At 45.7% G+C, this 13,533-nt stretch overlaps 1 protein-coding gene across 1 annotated transcript in view; it reads right to left on the reverse strand.

The window, feature by feature from the left end:
* SLC7A10 (solute carrier family 7 member 10) overlaps positions 1 to 13,533 on the reverse strand; it is an 83,844-nt gene that overhangs the window by 21,003 nt on the left and 49,308 nt on the right. Inside the window, exons 3-6 of the mRNA XM_077452722.1 lie at positions 12,207 to 12,358; positions 8,380 to 8,505; positions 7,321 to 7,474; positions 4,305 to 4,428 (exon numbers count right to left, since the gene is read on the reverse strand). Of these exons, the coding sequence (XP_077308848.1) occupies positions 4,305 to 4,428; positions 7,321 to 7,474; positions 8,380 to 8,505; positions 12,207 to 12,358 (556 nt within the window). The remainder of the gene's footprint in view (positions 1 to 4,304; positions 4,429 to 7,320; positions 7,475 to 8,379; positions 8,506 to 12,206; positions 12,359 to 13,533) is intronic.

The raw sequence follows: 13,533 nt of genomic DNA on the forward strand, positions 1-13,533 counted from the left end.
CTCCCACTTACAGGGTCTAAAGGGCCACTCTGCCCAAAACTGATATTCAGTGTTTGCTGGATGCTGGAGAGTGTCTTCTATCTGTGAGGTCTGTACACCCGATGTTCCCATTATGAGGGGTTCCCATCTTCCCTGTGCCAAGTTCCTGGGTCTGTACACCTGATTTGCCCATTATGAGGGGTTCCCACATCTGTGCTAAGTTTCAGGGTCTGAACACCTGCTGTACCCATTATGAGGGTCCCCACCATCTCTGTGCTGAGTTCCTGGGTCTGTTCACCTGATGTGCCCATTATGAGAGGTTCCCACGATCCCTGTGCTGGGTTCTCAGGTCTGTTCACCTGCTGTGCCCATTATGAGGGGTTCCCACCTTCCCTGTGCTGAGTTCCTGGGTCTGTACCACCTGATGTGCCCATTATGAGGGGTTCCCACCATCTCTGTGCTGAGTCCCGGGGTCTGTTTACTTGATGTGCCCATTATGAAGGATTCCCACCATCCCTGTGCTGAGTTCCTGGGTCTGTACATCTGCTGTGCCCATTATGAGGTGTTCCCACCTTCCCTGTGCCAAGTTCCTGGGTCTCTACACCTGCTGTGCCAATTATGAGGTGTTCCCACCTTCCCTGTGCCAAGTTCCTGGGTCTCTACACCTGCTGTGCCAATTATGAGGAGTTCCCACCATCCCTGTGCTGAGTTCCTGGGTCTCTACACCTGCTGTGCCAATTATGAGGGGTTCCCACCATCCCTGTGCTGAGTTCCCAGGTCTGTACACCTGCTGTGCCCTGTATGAGGAGTTCTCAGCATTCCAGCGCTGGATTTTTTGATAAATTTATATTTCAAACAGTATAACAGGAACACCTAAAGGTGGGTGACACCCAATACTCTGGGTAGGCAAGAGAAGAATCAGAAGTTGGGGCTGACTCCGGCCAACTAGAATATCACTTTTGGGCAGATGGACCCTGTAATCAATCAGGCAAAGAGCAGGACGTGCAGCGCTATAACCCAACTAAACTCATTATTGACTGATCTGACCACCATTGTGTAGATATCACTTACCTAAATCTTCGTCAACTGTCCCCATTACCAGCAGAGTGCAGAGCTACCAACTGAACTTTACTTTTAAATTGGCTAAATCCATTCCGTGTGAACGAAAACAAAAAGGTGTGCACAATCTTAAGCCACATACACACTATCAGTTTTTCCGCCGAGTTTTTCCTTCAGATTTACCAAAACCATTAAATATGAGGTCAAACCTTAGGAGTTTCAATTTGTATACAATTAGGCAGGCCCTTGCACTACATCATAGTTGCCAACTGTCCCGAATTTCCTGGGACATTCCCGGGATTAGGACCCTTGTCTCAAATTAATTTTGTCCCGGGAAATGTCCCAGGAAATTCGGTTTGTCCCATTAATTTCACCGCCGCTAGAGGTCCGTGGCTGGCAGAGACAATGTCTCCGTCGGCCGCCATTTTAAAGAAGACCAGAAGCAATGGTCTGCAATAGAGATGCTGCGGCGCCGCCCACCCCCGCTGACAGTGTCTATGGAAGGTGGGCGGCACCGCAGTTCAAACTGAAAGGCGCGGCAACGACGGCGTCTGGAGGATCTGTCGGGGGCCAGTCTCGGTCTGGAGGATGTCAGAGGGGGCCAGTCTCAGTCTGGAGGATCTGCCGGGGCCAGTCTCAGGCTGGAGGATGTCAAAGGGGGCCAGTGTCTCAGTCTGGAGGATGTCAAAGGGGGCCAGTGTCTCAGTCTGGAGGATGTCAGAGGGGGCCAGTGTCTCAGTCTGGAGGATGTCAGAGGGGGCCAGTGTCTCAGGCTGGAGGATGTCAAAGGGGGCCAGTGTCTCAGTCTGGAGGATGTCAGAGGGGGCCAGTGTCTCAGGCTGGAGGATGTCAGAGGGGGCCAGTGTCTCAGTCTGGAGGATGTCAGAGGGGGCCAGTGTCTCAGTCTGGAGGATGTAAGAGGGGGCCAGTGTCTCAGTCTGGAGGATGTAAGAGGGGGCCAGTGTCTCAGTTGGTAGGATGTCAGAGGGGGCCAGTGTCTCAGTCTGTAGGATGTCAGAGGGGGCCAGTGTCTCAGTCTGGAGGATCTATCGGGGGCCAGTGTCTCAGTCTGGAGGATGTCAGAGGGGGCCAGTGTCTCAGTCTGGAGGATGTAAGAGGGGGCCAGTCTCAGTCTGGAGGATGACAGAGGGGGCCAGTCTCAGTCTGGAGGATGTCAGAGGGGGCCAGTCTCAGTCTGGAGGATGTCAGAGGGGGACAGTCTGGATGTCAGAGGGGCACCAGATGTTGAGAACTGATGGGGACACCAGATGTAAGGAGGACTGATGGGGACACCAGATGTAAGGAGGGGCTCCGCTGATGGAGACACAGATGTGAGGAAGGCTGCCTAGATGGGGCACCTGATGTAAGGAGGGACTCTGCTGGGGGCACCTGATGGCATCTGGTGGCAGGCAACGTGGGTAGTGACGCGCTCATGGCTCCCACAGATTTGCCTACTGCCAAAAAAGTGTCCTGTATTTTGTTTTTTACAATGTTGGCAACTATGCTACATGGTTTTTGTAAACCTGAAGGAAAAACTCAGCAGAAAAACTGATAGTGTGTATGGGGCTTTACAGTTTTCTTTAGAAAGCAGCCTCAAGCCTGTCCCTGCAGAGAAGGACCTACACTCTCTGTGGGGAAGCAGTTGTCTCCCTGCAAAGATCCCCCACTTGCTGAGCCACAGCTAGAGCTAACCAATCAGAGAGCATGAGCTTTGCCGATTGCAGAGTTATAAGTCTGACTCAGCAGGAGGCACACCAGACGTCTGCAGAGTGACCACTGCTTCCAGAGAGCAAGGGCCTTTCTCTGCAGCATGCTGGCAGGGGACAGGCTTTTCTACTCAAGCTGTGGCTGCTTTCTATATAAGTATAATTAAGAATACTTTGCACACATTTTGTTTTGATGCATCTGGACTCTTATTTAGCTGCTTTCAACTGACAGTTCATTTGGGATTAGATTGGCTCACTGTACCTATGTATGTCTAAGGCTGGATTCACACCTATGCAGTTTTAGTGCTTTTTGCATTTTGCAGATTTGCACTACAGTCTATTTAACATGGGCTCCTATGGAACACGTTATGTAGTGCAAATCTGCAAAAATACAAAAAGCACTAAAAATGCCTAGGTGTGAATCCAGCCTAAGAAAGCAGTAGCATTTTATAAGCACTGCAAGTTTCTAGAATGCTTTTATACTAGCGTTATTAGCTTTATATTCACTTCCCCAAAATTGGCTGTACTACAACGCCCAGAGCTGAAATCCTAACATGTTTCAGGCTCAGGGGGCCATATTTGAATGGCTTTGAAGAGAGGGAAAAACAGGCAGTTTGATGCTCATTTACTGTATAACCTAACAAGCAATCTCTGGGGGGGGGGGGGTTGCACATGGTGCAGAATGGCAGACTCTGCAGGGTGGTGTCAACCTCTACCATAATGCACCAAACCCATACACACACACCCAACAACCCAGCGCCATAAATCGGAAAGAAACCACCGCATTTCTGCACGTTCTGCTCTTCCCATCTCCTTGTGGGCACAAATCAACTGTTCATACCCACATCCTCCCACGCTATACCGGGAGGTTACACTAGAAAGAAAGGAGGATAAAAATGACACAAAAGCTCAACCTCTATTAATTGGTAATTGGGGCCAGGAGGACACATTTCAGTAGTAATTCCTTAAGGCACCTCCCACAATGCCTGCACCACAGAGCAGTCCTAGATGGAAAGTCTGAGGAGTGTTCCGCTGAATTGACTATGCATACAAAAAGAAAAGGAAACAAGAAGGGTACCAAAGCAATTCTTCAAAGAGGAATCGGCAATTGAGTACAAGGTTTATAAAAAGTATTTATTATGAAATTCATATTATACTAATCAAAAAATAGAACATACCTCCACCATAATACCTAAAATTAGACAACGTTGTCTAGAAACTCAGATGGCCACCACATTCAGAGGGGTTTATGTCTGAATGTGGTGGTCATCTGAGTTTTTAGACAACGTTGTCTACTTTTAGGTATTATGGTGGAGTTATGTTCTATTTTTTGATAAGTGCAATGTGAATTTCGTAATAAATACTTTTTATAACCTTTGTACTCAATTGCCGGTTCTTCTTTGAAGAATTGCTTTGGGACCCTTTTGGTTTCCTTTTCGTTTTGTATACCGGGAGGTTGTTAAGGGTAGCACAGACAGTTCTATCTACTGGTGCTTTGATAACCAAGACCCACTATAATTGGTGCCTGAATGGGGGAGGATAGATGGGGGGGTTACTTACAACAGCAACGGCATTGGATGACATGAGCTCCTCCGGCGTCATAGCCGTGAAGTAAGCGATGTTGGTAAATGTGTAGACGAAGGTAACCAGAGGAATGGAGATAAATATGGCACGAGGTAGATTTCTGGAAGAAAGAAACAATGTGTATAGTGCTTAGAGAGTCATCAAGGCTCACAATCTAAACCCAGGACCCCAGCCTTGCAAGCTGACCCCCCCGCCTTCCCTTCAGTCTTGCACCATTGTACAGGCTCCTCTCCTGGACTGAAATTGCTTTCATAAATTCTTCTTTGTTAGTGTGTATGGGGTAATCAATAATACATTTTTTTAAAACGGTTTGTTCAGTAAAAGCATAAAACAAAACAAAAAAAATAATAAAAAGCAAAATACAAGACATGTGGAAGCGAGACAAGAAGGGGAAACTATTGTAATACACACAAAAACAAATAAACACCTAAATAAAAACAAGGGGTCACTTGTTCCTGTTTTTTGGCAGACCCAGCTTTAGTTTGGGTGGCCCTTGACATGTTTAACCCAAAATGCATTATTTTCCCAACAGTTTGTGGACACCTGACCATCACACCACTATGAGCTTGTTGGATATCCTATTCCAAAACCATGCCCATAAATATGGAGTTGCCCCTCCTCCTATACTCATTGATATTCATTAATATGATTAATATGGAGTCCCCCCCCCCCTTTAGTATGGAGTTCTCACCCATGGCCATTAATGAATAAATAAATTTGGACTTCCCTCATGGACATTATTATGAAGTCCCCCTGCTCCCATGGCCATTAATATGGAGTTCTTCCAATGCCCATTAATATGGTGTTCTCCCCCATTATAAAGTCCCTTGGTTCCCATGGCCATTAATATGCAGCTCTCTCCCATGGCCATTAATATGGAGTTCTCCACCATGGGCATTAATATGCAGTTCTACCCCATAGCCATTAATATTGAGTTCTACCCCATGGCCATTAATATAGAGTTCTACCCCTTGGCTATTAATATAGAGTTCTACCACATGGCCATTAATATGGAGTTCTCCCTCATGGCCATTAATGAGGAGTTCTCCCTCATGGCCATTAATGAGGAGTTCTCCCCCATGGCCATAAATTTGGACTTCCCTCATGGACATTATTATGAAGTCCCCCTGCTCCCATGGCCATTAATATGGAGTTCTTCCCATGCCCATTAATATGGTGTTCTCCCCCATTATAAAGTCCCTTGGTTCCCATGGCCATTAATATGGAGTTCTCTCCCATGGCCATTAATATGGAGTTCTCCACCATGGGCATTAATATGGAGTTCTACCCCATAGCCATTAATATGGCGTTTTACCCCATGGCCATTAATATGGAGTTCTACCCCATGGCTATTAATATGGAGTTCTACCACATGACCATTAATATGGAGTTCTCCACCATGGCCATTAATATGGAGTTCTCCACCATGGCCATTAATATGGAGTTCTCCACCATGGCCATTAATATGGAGTTCTCCGCCATGACCATTAATATTGAGTTTCCTCCATGGCCATTAATATGGAGTTCTCCCCCATGGCAATTTATATAGATTTCCCCCATTGACATTGTTATGAAGTCCCACTGCTCCCATGGTCATTAATATGGTGTTCCACCATTGCCATTAATATGGAGTTCCCCCCTGGCCATTATCATGAAGTCCCTCTTGCTCCCATGGCCATTAATATGGAGTTCCACCCATGGTCATTAAAGTGGTTGTAAACCCTTACAAATCACTTTGACCTACATGTAAGCCTAGATTAAGGCTTTCCTGTAGGTCCAAGAAATATCTCCTAAACAGTTTAGGAGATATTTACAAAAAAACAGCCACCGCTGTCTACGGCGCATGCGCCGTAGACAGCGGCGCGCAGGCGCACTGGGCAGGCCGCAGATCGCGGCGATATGCCGTTCGTGTCGGCTCCCGTGCGCATGCGTGGGAGTGACGTCATCGCGGCTCCGGCGAATCACAGCACCGGAGCAGCGAGACCCGGAAGTCAATCCGGGATACATGGCAGCGGCGAACATGAAGACGGAGGACCGCTTCGAGGGCTTCGTTCTCAGGTAAGTTATTCATAATGAACTAGTATGCTATGCATACTAGCTCATTATGCCTTTGCCTTGCAGGTTGCTTTTTTTTTTTCCCATGGGTTTACAACCACGTTAATATGGAGTCCTCCCATGGCCATTAATATGGAGATCTCCTCCATGGCCATTAATATAGAGTTATTCCATAGGCATTATTATGAAAAACCCCTGTTCCCATGGCTATTAATATGGAGGTCTCCACTATGGCCATTGCTATTGAGTTCTCCCCCATGGCCAATAATATGGATTTCTCCACAATGGACATTAAAATGGAGTTCCCCCATGCAGTTCTCCCCCATGGCCATTAATATGGAGTTCTCTCATGGGCAGTATTATACAGTCCCCCTGCTCCCATGGCCATTAACATGGAGTTCTCCACCATGGCCATTAATATGTTGGCACCCCCCATGACAATTAATATGGAATTTCACCAATGTCTATCAATTTGGAGTTCCCCCATAGCCATTAATATATAATTGCTACAACACACTTTAGGGAAGACTTTCCATAAGTTTTTGGATGGTGTTTGTGGGAATTTGTGCCCATTTGTGGGGTCAGGTATGTTGGATGTTGAAGACCTGGATCACAATTGGAGTTCCAATTCATCCCAAAGGTGATCAGTGGGGTCGGGCGCAGCACTCTCAAGTTTCTCCACACGAAACTGACTACACCATATCTTTATGGAGCTGGCTTGGTGCTAAGTAATGGGGAAGCAGAAAAGGATCTTTCCCGAACTGTTACCACAAGGTTGGAAGAACACAATGGTCTACAATGTCTTTGTATGATGTGGTATTAACAGGAGCCTTCACTGGAAACAATCAATAGATTGAAGGGATCAATAGATTCTCAAGAAGGTCCACTCTGTGTATCTCCTCCCTCTAGAAAACAATAAGGATTAGGCTACAAGTACCTCCTGGGATCGACCAGCTCTTCTGTGACATAATTCAGAAAGTTCCAGCCGCTGAATGCAAATGAGCCTTGCAAGAAGGCCAGCGCCAACTGCCCCACCGTGGGGGTCATCCAAAAATTGAACGCATTGCTAGGTTTTAACTCTTCATAGTTACCTGTTAAGAAAAATAAAAAACAAAATTATATAACAGCCTCAATAATACATGTCAGTTTTTTCTGTAGCAGCTTTTTATTCATGTATTTAATGGATCAGTCCACCCAAAATTGATGTTTCACTAAGTAGATACTGAAGAGATAAAGTAGAGATAAACCTATAATGTTTTTGCCTTTTTTTTAAACTCTTCTTTAACTGGTCTTCTGCAGCCTCTTTGCAGCCATGTTATGTCTACATGCACTCTACCAATGGCTGCATGGCATTTCTCAGGGTGAGGTTCCCGAAAGTGACAACGGTGGACCAGGCCTGTATAACGTGTTGAAACATCCAATTGATGTCTCCATTGGAAGGTAGTGTGGCAGGGTGGCAACGCAGGAGTACAATTAGGAGGCAGGAACAAAGGGTTGTCACCTCATAACAGGAGATGCCTGAATAAGGACCTTCATGGTAGGATCACCACGTATTATTTTTAACAATTGAATTGAGAGTTAATTTCATGACTGCAGAACCTGTGGGCAAAGTATGTTACCTAGGAGCCTATGGCCTTCATGATTGGATGGTGAACCTGGCACATAAAGTCCTCCACTAGGACTCAATATTGGAACGTCTGCTGCCATATAAAAAAAAAAACTCTTATGTTATTGACATGTGTGCAAGCCTTGGACATTGGAAGCAGGCTCGGTGCCCTCTGGAGGAAATATGTGTTTGTTAGCTCCCAGATCTGCAAACAGCCTAGCTTCCAATTTCCTAGGAGAGGAACGGCAGCTTCCATCAGAACTTTCTTAAGTTGGAATTTTGTGACGCTGTTAAATAAATTTTGCATGATATCATTTTAAGAGAGTTGGTTTTTTTTTCTTTTAATTACTATTATTTTGTATTCTGAAACAATAATGAAACAATCCGTACCGTTAAATATTTGCATGAAGCCGACAACTATGATGAGACCCAAGGCCAAGAGCTTCCCAGCTGTGAAGATGTCCTGAATCCTCGTGGCCCACCGGACACTGGTGCTGTTCACCCACGTCAGCAGCACTGCAAGTAAAAAGAGACTGTTGGATGGCGGGCATGGGCTAGCACTATGGCATAAGCCTAATTCAATTACTTTTCACCCCAGGAACGATGAGAATACATTCCTAAGGAGGGACAACACCGGATTCTACATGGTGTGACTTTTATAATTATCGGGGTGTATAAATATGTATATCAGGGATATGCAATTAGTGGACCTCCAGCTGTTGCAAAACTACAAGTCCCATCATGCCTCTGCCTCTGGGTTTCATGCTTGTGGCTTTCAGAGTCTTGCTATGCCTCATGGGACTTGCAGTTCTGCAACACCTGGAGGTCCACTAATTGCATATCCCTGATGTATATTATTACAAAGAAAAGTACGCTGTCTCTTTAAAAATACACAATGTCACAGATACTCATACTAAACAATTTAGACAAATTATATATCAAGAAAATGAACAACCGTGAAAAATTTTCAGATCCTGTGCACAATCAAAGAAATACACTCTTAATTAATATGGTGAAAAAAATATAGATAAATTAAAATTTTCAATTCATAAACTGCTCTTAAAATGCTAGATAAAAGTCCATAGCACCCATCCAAATGCTTTTGATCCACGCTTTGGCCGCGGGATCATCAGGTGCACCCCGAGGCGTGAGGACGTCACAGCTCTAGCTCCGCCCAATGCGTTTCCCCATAATAGACATCCTCTGGGATTGGAGAGTGAGAGCGTCGGTTCTCTTTTGGGAAACAAAGCAAAAGGGATCTCTATTTTTAGAGATCAATCCTGTGTGGTAAGAGGCCTCACTGTTTGAGCAGCATTTTGAGCACTGGAGCACTTTATATGCAAGCACTGAGCACTTTCTAAAGCACTTGGATGGACTCTATGGACTTTTATCTAGCATTTAAATGTAAGAGCAGTTTACGAATTGAGATTTTTAATTTACATTTTTTTTTCGCCATATGTTTTTGATTCTGCACAGAATATAAAATATTTTTTCACTTTCCTAATACATATTTTGTCTAAATTGTTTAGTATGAGTATCTGTGTCATTGTGGATATTTAAAGAGACAGCTCACTTTTCTTTATAATCATACTATCCTGGGTCCAGTATTCTGGATTTTTAAGGTGCGGCAGCATAAGATTTCAAGCACATATTGGTTTATAAATATGTATATACCATACTGTATATACAGTATGTATTATCAATCTAAATATCAATCTACATTAACTGAACCCTGTTATTAGTCCCACAAAAACCTTCAGGGTCCGTTTACATTTTTATGGTGTGTTAATGAGCATCACATTACGTGTTGACATGCATTGCATCAAAGTGTTTGTTACCCCAGCATTTCATATTCCTGATATGTGCCTCTGCTGTACCATGTATTTGTATGAGAGAGTCTCCTGTTCTGTTTGTATTGCTTCCTTTGTGTGAAATCCCTGGTGTTCCTGCCAGTCCCTCTGCATTCCTGTCAGAAACTGCCCACACTAGGCAGGAGAGCCTTTTTCCAAATATATACAGTGGGTTGTGTTTATAGGTAATAATTTGGGATGGTTGAGCATAATCATTTTTTTTTATCTTGAGTTAGATAGATTCCGTACTTACTGAGAGCTCCCATCCTATTTTCCTCCCCCTCCTTTTTAATTTGGGAGCAACACATAGGGTTAATTTACAATTGCACTTTTTTGATTCAGTACCTAGAGGGCCCTTTAACTTTAGTTTTTGATCATTTACAGTCATCTTAAGGCAGGATACTGAAATTAACGTGCTGCCAACACACCATAGGATGTGTCTGTGACACTTTTTTTGTAATGTGAAGCTCTGCAATGTAAAATGAACGGTACCGCAACACATGTGTAGCACCCTGATGTTTAGGCAGGGCTGCTATTAAATGTATTTGCCAAATGATAGTTGCCTTGACCAATTGATAGTAGGTCATTTGATTTCACCCTAATTCTGGAATTGCTGCACTTCTCTCTTCTGTCACTAGATGGCCGGGTATCTGGTGGCATTAGATAAGACAAGGGCATTGCAAAGACAGATTAGGAATGAATGGGGTATCCCAGCCAATGGGCGGTGATTTCCTTGGGTCCCTTGGCCTGCTGGGAGAGATTATTTATTTGGGTGGAGTCAGGTGATCGGGGTTCTGTGCCACCTGGATGGCTGTCTGGGTGGAGGTGTGTCGTATTGCCCCAGGCTGCTAGGCCAGAAACCTAAGGCCTATCCCTGGGACATCTGGCTGCTAGGCTACTTGAGAGCCTATCCAGAAGTAGTGAAGGTTTGGGGCTACGGGCTTGTAGTCCAACCAGAAATAACAATTCCGCCAGCCGGGGAACCAGTCATGGTCGGAGGTAGAGGGGAAGCTGTCGCCACAAAGGGACCATCCACCTTGCTACCGAAGACCACAGTGAGTGAGCTGAGGACAGTACCAGAGAAGACTTCTCGCCAACCAGGGGCGGTGAAGAAGTGGGATAGCTTCAGCTAGTGCCAAGTCAGGGACCCGGCGGGACAGCAGAGGTGACACTTGTGGAGTGTCAAGCCAGGGACCTAACGTGTCAGTAGGGGTGAAGCTTGAGGAGTATCTGTGAGTGCCAAACCATGGACCCAGCAGTGAAGTGGGGTGAACTCTTGAGGAAGATACTCAGTGCTAGTGAAAGAGCTCAGGGGATCCAGTTGCTAGTGGATCTAAAGTCTAGTGAGAGAGACTGGGGACTCGTTGAATGAAAAGAGCCACAGTGAGTGATTGTGGGGTAAAGAGAACTGTTCATGTTGCAGAAAGTTGAATACTTTTGCCATTAGTAACAGCTACAAGATTGTTGCCATAGGGGACAGCGGTCCTACCTATACAGAAGTGGCCAGCTGGAGGCCTTCACCTGTATAGCTGTCTACCTATAGAAGTCTTGGAGTGTACCAATTAACATTGCATCTAACTAAGGCCCCTTTCACACATGCGGATGATATGTCCGTATTTCATCCATCCGTTTGCGGATGAAATACGGACATCCATTCATCCCTATGGGATAGCGGGTGTCTGCGGATGAGCATCCGCAGACACCCGATTTCCTCCGCCTCCACAACAGTCCGATTCTGCAGACGGAGGAAAATCCTATTTTTCTATCCGTCTGCAGAGCGGATCGGACGAACACGGACACACGGTCCGTGCTCGTCCAATCCCCATAGAGGAGAGCGGAGAGCTGACAGGGCGGTCCCTGCACAGTGTGCGGAGACCACCCTGTCCGCAGCCAGCTCAGCGGGGACAACGGAGCGATCCCCGCTGAGCAAGCGGATCTTCACGGGGCGGATCATTACTGATCCGCCCCGTGTGAAAGAGGCCTACGGGTGTCCTGGCCCTAATCCTCTCTCCCACAGTTCTGTTTAAGATACAATAAATCTCTTTGCATTCAAAAAGTGTCTAGCGCCCCCCCTGTTCATCTTGCATTACACCCATCATGCCCTGTAACCCACTCTGCATTGAAGGATGTCGGCTGTCCTTAACTCTGGACGTCACCATTAGGCCTCGGGGGCTCCGGGACTTGGCTATATATGTAATGTGTGTTGTACAGACTGAAAGTTTTAAATGGGCCCTATCTTTTAGCTTGCAATATACTGTATGTGACCAACCCTTAGACTGTAGAATCTCTTCAATGGCCTATCAGCATTTTGAATGGATCTCTTTCTTTTCTGCCCCCTACCTATAGCTATGTACCTGTGAAACTTACACAGACAGACCAATGAGAGGGTCCTGGTGGCGTCATACGGCGGTATACAGTCCGGGAACACAGGCTGGAGGACGTAGTTGGAGAATGTCAGTGCAATGACTGCCAGGCTGGTGGGGTACATAATAAGAACGGCGCTCCATAGAAGCAGGAACCTGCAAGAGTCAACGGAGGAGAGTCAGGGCAGGAGGCAGAATATCCTGATCTATATACAACATTCACAGCAAGTAAGACCCGCAGGGGTTTGTGTGCTCATAAGTGGGAGGGGCGCAGAACTTAGGATTGGTCTAGCATAGGCCAGCCGTTGGTGTTACCTGTACCTCAGGGGCGTGTCTTATTAAAGCTGAACTAAATTAAAGATTTACCCTTTGCAATAAGTCTGCATTCCTGCTGCAAGGTTAACTGCTCATTTTGACTAGCGGATGATGAATAAGGTGATATACTTATTCCTCACTCATGCAGGCTCCTTCCTCTCCCTGGAAGCCTTTTCCCTTCGTTACCCAAGTGGTCGCAGCTCTCTGATGTCATCCAGTATGATGTAGGGCCTGCAGAGGACTCCAAAGACCCACCCACAATCAGGGAGCAGCAGACAGTAGAGGAGAGCGCTGGCCGCCATGGAAGGGAGGAATAAGGTAAGCATATCACCTCATTCATAACCACCTAAGCAAAACAATTGCAGTAGGGAAGGGACCAACTGTAAACTTTTTTTCCCCGGAGTTCAGCTTTAAAGTGGTCTCAGCATCAGATATATATTTTTTTGCCTACATGCCAAGAAATTAATAACCCTTTCAGGCATGCTAAAGTGGCTTTCCTATTAATAATATCCCATACCATTTAGCATGCCTTAAGTGATACGGTACAATGCATACCTTAATGCAGAAGTCTCCAAACTTTCAAAACAAAAGGCCAGTTTACTGCCCTTCAAAATTTAGGGGGACCGAACTGATGGCAAGCAGGAGTAGAAATGCCCTTTTATCAGTGGGAGTAAACAATGCCACAAGGTTGGTAACAGTGGGGGTAAAATTTAATTATATAATTGGTGTCAGTGGGAGGAATAGTGCCCCATTGATGGTGTCAGTGGGAGGAATAGTGCTCCATTGATGGTGTCAGTGGGAAGAATAGTGCTCCATCATTGGTGTCAGTGGGCAGAACGGTACCCCATCATTGGTGTCAGTGGGAAGAATCGTGCCCCATAACTGGTGTCAGTGGGGGGGGAATAGACAGCACCCCATAATTGGTGTCAGTGGAAAGAATAGTGCCCCATAATTGGTGTCAGTGAGAGAATAAGTTTGCCATCTCTGGTGTCAGTGAGAGGAAAAATACCCCATCA

This window comes from Lithobates pipiens, unplaced genomic scaffold, assembly GCF_037356315.1.
Source record: "Lithobates pipiens isolate NorthernLeopardFrog02 unplaced genomic scaffold, aLitPip1_a1.2 Scaffold_10, whole genome shotgun sequence".
Classification (NCBI taxonomy): Eukaryota; Metazoa; Chordata; class Amphibia; order Anura; family Ranidae; genus Lithobates; species Lithobates pipiens.